Source organism: Saccostrea cucullata, unplaced genomic scaffold (genome assembly GCF_032062105.1).
Source record: "Saccostrea cucullata isolate Sc308-1 unplaced genomic scaffold, CSIRO_AGI_Scuc_v1 ctg13096, whole genome shotgun sequence".
NCBI lineage: Eukaryota > Metazoa > Mollusca > Bivalvia > Ostreida > Ostreidae > Saccostrea > Saccostrea cuccullata.
The window spans coordinates 1-9,109 of record NW_026920489.1 but is presented as its reverse complement, the minus strand read 5'-3'; the positions used below and the strand labels follow the sequence as shown (position 1 = coordinate 9,109).

Here is a 9,109-nt window from a genome sequence, read left to right as displayed (position 1 = left end):
GTGTCAAGCGAAAAGGGACCTTCGTGACGTGAATAGAATAACGTCATAATCTATGTCTAAAGTCATGACGTTACAGCCGACTGCTTACCGTAAAAAATTTTTAGCATGATTTAGCCTAACTATAAATTCACAGCTGATTTCTAGAGAGAAGATAAGCTGAACCCTTTGCCATCCCATGGATCTTAAGGTAATGTAGTTTAAATGATATTTTTATATTTTTCTTATTCTTGTCCCTAACTTATGCAATGATAGGCCTATACATGTACTTGTATACGTACATGTTATGCTGTATTGACATAAAATATGGTACGTGCAGAAAGCATACAGAGTTGAAACTTCCTCAGTTATAGAACATTTATATTACCTTCCCATGTAGTCACACCTTCGTAAATATAAGTGACAAAATGTTATCTATAAAATAAGTCTTTACAAGATAAAAACTGTAGTAACTTCGTAACAAAGGTCTTTGTTTACAGACGACATAGATCTACATCGTTTAAGTAAAGGTTATAGGCCAAAAACTGTCCATTCTGTGAGAAGAAAGAACTGTTGGAGGGCCGTTAGGCCCGACAATAGTTCTTTTTTCTCACAGAATGGACAGTTTGAGGCCTATAACCTACTTAAAACATTTACCCCATTGTGTTCATAATGTACTCTCTTAGAACTTTTTCTCATCCATTGTATTAAGTTAGCATTGTCTACTTATTGGACTGTCTCAGGTGAGGGTTTTATGACAGTCAAAAGAAGTCAAAAGAAACTTGTATTCATTGTTATTGTTAACTTAGTGGACAGTTACAGGTAAGTTCAATTTTTAAACAACTGACTAAAGAATATTTAATCACAAGGCATGAGATTCCATCACCATTTTGATGTGATTGTGAATGTTGAAAGCATGTCTTCTTCCAAGGAAGCATATTTTGATGCAAAACAACTTCAGATATGAAGGGCAATGCATAACGGGGTATGCCATTCTTGTGATATTGTGAGCCTAGGATTGTCAAGAAAATGAACTTTGAGCTCAAGGTGGACGTTTCATTTTTCAAATATTTCTCAACGTTTGATCAAGGGTTTTCAAGGATGCAGAAAAACAAAGGGAACGTAGAAAGGTTTCCGTAATTAAATCAACAATATTCAGATGATTTAGAAGAGGATAATCAGAGCAGAAATGTAAACGGGTACTTATTGTGTTTTTTAACTGACAGAGAGAATGTTACACGGTACTAAACGTTGATGTACGTTAAATGTTGAGTGATAAAGAAATCAACAAAATTATAAGCTTTCTTTTCGCCGAAATCAGAAACAAATCGGGAGATGAGTAGACAAGGCTATTGACAAAACACCCTTGCATTCCTGTAGCAGAAAAACGATGGCTGTGTTTCTGTAGAAAAATGAGAAAAATTATTCAAAGTACTAGTGTGAAATAAGAATTTAAGGATCGACTGTTTCTTGCCAGGAGAAGTGATATCCCCTCGTGTGTTGTTGGTGCAAATTACATTCTAATAGTATTCAGATCGAGATATTTCCTTCAAATTTAAGTTTTGATGTTCATTGTGAGCTGGAATATACATTTCATCATTTATTGGAATAATTACAATGTTTCAGTTTTTGTGACTTGGAATGGATTATTTAATTACACTGTGAAACTGTTGGATTCATTGCCTGAAAAATATTTATTTGTGTTTATTTGTGTTGTGTTTTCTTAATCTAGTAAGTTACCTGTAGCCATCCAATAAGTAACTGAAAACTGTCCATTATTTTTAATAATGGACAGATTTTTAAACTTATTGGACAGTTTCAGGTAACTTATTGGACTGTTTTGGGCCTTGCAAGAAATAGAAAGCATTAAAAGAACAAAAGATGATGTCATACTAATGTTTTAATAAACACTAAATATTATATTACCGTAATATTGATGCTAGAACTCTTGATATAAGTAAATTAAAGTAAAATTATAAGAAAGAAATTAATGGAGGGTTTATAATATAATAAAATATTATTTTGAATGTAGATTACCTGTTTTTTACGACAAAAAAGTTTTCTTTGCTGCAAATAAATTGTAACTGTTGAATCTGGCGTAGAAGTAGCGTACCCGCATTGTGATTGTGCGATCCGGGTTCGATTCCTCACTGCGATGTACGTTATTTTTTTTACCCGTTATGTTTTAATTAAATACGATATAGTGTGTTTTTTGGCGGTATAAGTGACACATTCATTATTCAACCTAAGCCTTCCAGAATTTATTGACAACTATATTTATTTTATCGAATCTTCATGCGTTTTTAAAAATACATATTATAAAAAATTATACTCTTTATCAAATTAATTTTAAAATATACTTGACTCAATTTGAATATATGCAACCAGCAGAACAGCTGACGAAATTCAATTCATTTGATTTATATATTTAATTAAATCAATGTAAGAAACATCAAATGATGTACATCAATGTAAGAAAATATAATTAAATTAGTAAAGGTGTATGTCATTGGATTGATCGTTAAGGGTTTTAAGCGCCTAATTGACAATATCTCAGGCATACTTCTGCGGTATTTGGAGATGCATTAATCCAAGTGATTAATGAATAAATTAATAAAAATAATTCGACAACTTGACATATTACTTGTACCACAATGTTTACAGCAAATTATTTATTTCATATAAAATTTAAAAAAGATACAACATATATTGAAACATTGAAACAATCCTGATCTTTCCATTTTACAGGATTTAGAACACTTGGATGATGACTATATTCCTCGTATGTAGATCCAACAGATTATCGAAAAACAGCTGCGAGAAAAATGTACCTGGGGATACCGATGATGACAGTGACGACGACATCAACAAAGAATCTGTTCAACAAGACGACATCAGGGACAAGATTGACAGATTTGGTAGAAACTGTGTCATTGACAACAATGAAGAGAGTTACAGTGAGGAGGAAGAAGATATAGAATGTAATGGATGTAACAATCTTCAGAGTTTACAGGAAAACATTAGTAAAGCATGTTCGTGTGGGAAAAACTGTCTGAAAAACGTTGCCGTAGAAGAAATACAAAACTCAATACTGATCACAAGTGAACTAGCTTAAAATGAAAAAGATATCTTTATCATTGGAAGACTGGCATGTGTTGGGATTGGTATTCACACTCAGCGTGGGAAGAAGAGAAAAAGGAAGAAGTATGCATACTATTTCCAAAATCAAGAAGTTTGTAAAGGAGCCTTTCTTTTAGTACATGGTGTTGGGTCCAAATATGTCAAAAATCTAGTCTCATATGATTGAAAATGGACAAGTACCTCGTACCCACAAAAACAAGAGCAGACGCCCACCAAATGCCTTTAAGTTTGACGAGCTAAAAAGAGCGATCGACTATATTCAGAATTACGCTGAAGAATTTGGACTACCACAACCAACAGTAAGAAACAAAAGTATTCCTGTGACTTTTTTACCTTCATCTGGCAGCAAAACATCACTCCATTCTTCCTATTCTACTTCTTGTGACGAGCTCGGAGAGAGGAAAGTTGGGCTTACTACCTTCAAACTTCTGTGGAAAGAATGCTGTCCCCATATTTAATATATGACGCCCCGCTCGGATATATGTCCAAGATGTGAAGAAGCCAAAATTTCAACGGCAGTTGGGCTAGCTGAGAAGCAAGAGGGAATGTGAATTTTCACAGAACATTTGTCTAAGGTTGAAATGGAGCGACAGGTAAGAGTTTGCTTTGATATAATATTTCACTCAACTATAATATAAAAATCATAATTCATTTAACATAATTTATATGACTTTTCCATGAAATTTAATTTTTCAGGTGTATAACGATACAGTGAAAAAAGCGAGAGAGGAGATGGGTGCATTTGTTAGACCAGAGGGATTGCATCCTCCCTGTTCAACAGATCTTCAGCATGTCCACCACACCTTTGACTTCTCGCAAGCACTTTCCATTCCACATCATGCAAGACAGGAGGGGCCACTTTATTTCTTGACGCAAAGAAAAGTGCAGCTTTTTGGAGTTTCCGTAGAGGGAAATTACAGGCAGATGAATTATATTGTTGATGAAGACTAGGGAATGGGTGAAAATGGGGCTGGAGTGAAAGGGTCGAATGGTGTTATTTCCATGCTTCATCACTGCCTTACAATGTTTGGATCTGGTGAAAAAGAACGCGTCATCCATTGTGATAATTGTGCTGGTAAATCAATGTTTCAAAAAAATATAAAGTGATGTTCATATGCATGTTTACAGATGTATACATTTTTATTAATTATTTTCATATAATTAATTAGAATAAGTGGAAAATGACATCGTATACAATATGTTTTTCTTAATTAAACTAAGTCTTCGTACATTGTATATACATGTAATTATGTTTCGTCATTTATTTACTTCAGGCGAGAATAAAAACAGATATGTCCTGGGGTATCTGTCATGGAGAACATTGTTAGGCCTTCACCACAATGTTACCCTTTCAATGCAAGTGCCCTATCACGGACGTTGTCTAGTGGATGTTGGGTTTGCAAACATTAAGCGTCGCCATCACAGAACTGATGTTGACAGTCTATCCGGACGTGGATGTCGTCAACAAGAGTGTCAAATCAAATACCGCAGTTCATATTTGAACGAGGCGGGAGAACACTGCTGGGAATGGTTTGATTGGGAAGACGTTTTGTAACCGAGCAGAAACAAGACCAGGTCACGTTTAAATCTTAATTAAACAGCAATAAACGACAATGGCATGTGTCTATAAAAGATATATACATGAATTATAACTTCAAATAGAATGAAAAATAACAAGTTATGAGAAAAAATAACGAGTTATGAAAAAGAGAGGTATTTCAAAACCAAATACCTTTACGGACAGCACGGCCTCGAGGAGTTGTGACCTTGAAAACTGGCTGGCGGGACAAGTAATTTCAATCGAACATGAGTATTTATACCTAGACCTACTGCGCAAGTGGATTGAGTTGATTTTAAAGATACGCCAGTAAGGAATAAGATAACAAAGGGGTGTTCGACAAAAGCCTTTACAAAATGTTAGAATGATACTCACTTAATTCAATAATCGAATAAGAAATGAGTTAACAAAAGTGAGTATGGTATTCACCTAGATAAATATATGAAATAAAATGTATGTAATTACTTGGTCACAGTTTGTTTCCCATTACTTTCTTCCAGTAAGAGGCATACGGAAATTCCATCATTTCAGATTTTCTTCATTATCTCCTGGTAGGATTTTTAGAAAAAAAATCCGGTGATTTTTTTAATATGCATATGTTGTTTTTAATGGGTAAATATAAATATATAATTATATATACTGAATAATATTTTCACAGGAAAAGTATACGTCAAAGAAACAGTTGACCATGCAAAAACGGAAATTGAGTTGCTGAAGTCCTCTGTTACACCCGAAGATTTAACAGCAGTTGGCATGATGCCGGAGATTATACCACCCGGAGGGATTTCCCCTGAGTGACAACAGTACCTCTACCGTAGGGTCAGATCATTTGTCAGGGATCCTTACAAGGAGATGACATGTCCAAATCCCGAGGAATGAAATGCCCCAGGAAAATGGACTTTGATTTTTTATTGTTGCTATGTTTGAATGAAATCTAACAAAATAACACAGAAAAGTAATGTTACATATCTATGTACATGTTCTCTTTTTTTGTACGTGCTACTCTTTACTTCAAGAATTCTTATTCGTTACAATTACCAAGCTTTAAGAATTGGTTATAAATAAATGGTTCTTCTTTGGTTAATTTAAAACAATGTCATGTATCTAGTCTTTTGTTTTACAAGGAAAATGACGTTATCTTTTTTACGTTACGCAACGTTCATAATGCTAAAAGAAGAGACTTATCATTTTGTTTCAGATACGTTTTTTCTAGGTATATTTTTCGAAAAACAAAAAAATAATGGTATCAAAATACTCAGTCGGACTTCCTCTTCAAAGAAAGTAAAAAAAGTAAATTTTCAAAATTTTGTCACGAAGGTCCCTTTTCACATGACGCAACCCCTTTATGATCTTTATAGCCACACCTTAATACTAGAACCCCTGATCAAGGGGCCATGAATTTCACGATTTTGGTAGAGGACTTAAAGCTGATTATAATCATGCCAACAGTTTGACTGCTTGATGTCCAGGAGTAAAGAAGATTTTTAAAGATTGCATTCATTTAAGTTGTTTTTGCACGACCCCTTAGGCCCCAGGGGGCAGAAACCATGAAATTCACATTTTTGGTACCCATTCACCCATAGATGCTGTATACCAAATTTGGTTGAAATTGGTTCAGTGGTTCCGGAGAAGAAGCTAAAAATTTACCACCGTCGAATGATTAACGACGTATGACGACGGACGAAAACAGATAGCAATAGGTCACCTGGGTTTACTCAGGTGACCTAAAAACACAAATTACATCTAGATTGAACTTTAAATGTGACTACTCGTATTTTTAAAGCCGATGGCAACAGCAATCGAGATTCCACATTAAATAAAATAATAATAACTTTGTTTGACAATATATGTATATCAATTCGGGGGTATTTACTTCCAAATCTGTATGGGCTTTAAATCTAAATGTATACTTAAAACAGACACGTATTTAGATTTGATCAAGTAAGAATATAATGTGTATTCGTAGGTATTTACTTCCTTATTATGATGGGAGGATTTTTGTTATTGGGTTTTATTTTGAATTACTTAGGTAGGTATTTTACCTGTTTAAACTTTTTAAAATATACTTATGATCTACATATTTACAAATTTATTACATATATAGATCTTTAAAAACATCAAACGTTGAATTAAAAAGAAATGAAATAAAGCTCATGTAATTCAACATACAATATTCCGGAAATAAGACGTGTGTAAATGACATGTTTTGGTATATGTCTTTAAAAACAAATATTAAGAAGAATTCTGCATTTTTTAAAGTAAATATATGTACATAACTCATAAATTGAAATCAAGAATCATGCTACTCTTATTTTTTTTTTCAGGAATCTGCTTCGCTGGAAATCGAACAAGTATGAGAATTTATTATAACTTTTACTTAATGAATAGAATAAGAATATTTATCTTCCCTTTATGACAAAAATTTCTCATAGTTACCTGTAATTATAGTTTACAATTGTTAACTGTAGTGGATAATTTGATTTACACATGTACAATGAAACTTCGCTCTAGAGTTTTTTAGAAGATGTCGAACCTTAATACATGTACATCGTAAATTACAATTCATTAAATATAAATGTAATTTTTGGATAAAATAATTCTATAAATATACAAGAAATAGTTCATATCAGATAATTCCTTACAGGAAGTTAACAAATAAAATATAGTTAACTGAAATTCATAGTAAAAATAATTTTGATTTACTATTGTGAAGACTGCAGTGCAGGGAACTACATCTTTTTTTGTTACAGCAGGTTGATTTGTATGTTTCCTTTGCTGCTTTTTTGAATGCTTTGGAATTCTTTGCTTCTGATTTGAATAAACGTTTCCTTTGCTTGCTGATCTAATGCTAGTTATCTTCATCCTGATGCTGTTTTATAATAAGGTCTGTGCTACTGGAAGTAGCATCATGAAACCAGAAGTAAATAATTGAATTTCAGTATTGTCATTTAAAGCAATTAAAGTGCCTTATATAATTATTTTTAAAATCATAATATTTCACTTTGTACTAATAATCTAAATGATTTAACAGATTTTCTGTCCAAGTTTTCATTCTAATATAGAGGAAAAACTAATTGATTTTTCTGATGCTATGAGGATATTGCTGCTTTTCAGTTGGTAAATGCTAGTTTTAACCTTTGCTTGCTGATGCTGGTAAAGTTTTTTTTAAATGCTGATCCTGATGCTACTTGGATGCAGATGCTACTTTTGCTTATGCTGATTTCGGTATCAAAATTAGTTTCCTACACTGTATAACTTTAGTTTACTATAGTAAACAATAGTTTGTTTTTGTTAGGGTTGTATGTATTGTTTAATTTTATTTGAAACTTCATTTAAATGATTTCAGAAATTACATTTTGCAAAGCTGAAGAATCTGTTGATTACATTTTATATCTACAAGTTCCAAAGATATCAGATTTACCGTGTTTGTGTCAGCTATCCACCACTAACTGGACAGAACCAACCAACATACATATAAGTTGGGCATCTCCTCTACCTCCTGGTAACTGTGGTTTGAATATAGAAATTAAGGAAAAGGAGAGTATCAAAAAAGTGAAATGCGATTACCTAAGCATGTACATCTCACTGAATGACAGCACGCCTTTACTCCTCACCCTGGTTAACAACACAGATTCAATAAATGCTTCTTTTCATTTCATTACAAGATCTCGAGGTATATTATGCAATTCTACATTTCACGTATTTATAAAAAAAATGTTCCTTTCTCATTTCTATTCACATGTTTTAAACAGATAAAAAAAATACTGCTTTGGTAGCTGTATGGATTTAAAGGGGGTTAAACAATTTTTCAGGAAAAATTCATATCCAATGTTCAGGGGGAGATTATAAATCAGCGTCAAAACAGTCATCAGTCACACATTCTGTCTCTTCAACACACTCCACTACAAGTCTTACACGGACATCCAAGGAGAACACCCAAGGTAGGCTATAATTAAGATATATAACATAAAGATAATCCAAAAAGGATAAATGCTTAACTTTAGTGTTTTTAGACTTTTTATTCTTTATTTATTTTGATTTCTGATACCCCGTATATCTTAAAATATATAACCGACGGAAAAGGTACAAAATTTTGACAACATTTAGATATCTATGACTTACCATTCTTATTTCGACGTTTATGTTATAAAAAGGTGTTGTAAAAACCAAGTGTCTAAATCTGTAAGAAATTTGATACATGTATCTGCTTTATGTGTGACTTAAGAAAAATCAGAGAATATATAAATCATTATTTATAACAGCCGACATTTTCTCTATGATAACATTATTGGGGATTGCTTTTAAAGTCCACAGAACTCAGGAGCTTTAGATTTGTTACCATGCTCTTCAACTTTTATCAAACATGGCAGTATTGATTGCTTGATTGATTGTTGTTTGAAATCCCTCTCGAAAATCTTTACTCACATGGATGCA

The 9,109-nt window shown here is 32.9% G+C and overlaps 1 protein-coding gene and 1 pseudogene across 1 annotated transcript; both read left to right on the top strand.

Annotated features, from left to right (window-relative positions):
- The first annotated feature begins 2,743 nt into the window (after positions 1–2,743).
- LOC134249700 (uncharacterized) lies at positions 2,744–5,554 on the top strand (annotated as a pseudogene).
- Positions 5,555–6,114: 560 nt separating this feature from the next.
- Positions 6,115–8,654, top strand: LOC134249683 (uncharacterized). The gene is made up of 5 exons (XM_062732014.1): positions 6,115–6,123; positions 7,000–7,026; positions 7,389–7,428; positions 8,022–8,348; positions 8,488–8,654. The coding sequence occupies exons 1-5, from the start codon at positions 6,115–6,117 to the stop codon at positions 8,625–8,627; spliced, it is 543 nt and encodes a 180-aa protein (XP_062587998.1). The 3' UTR covers positions 8,628–8,654.
- The last annotated feature ends 455 nt before the right edge of the window (positions 8,655–9,109 follow it).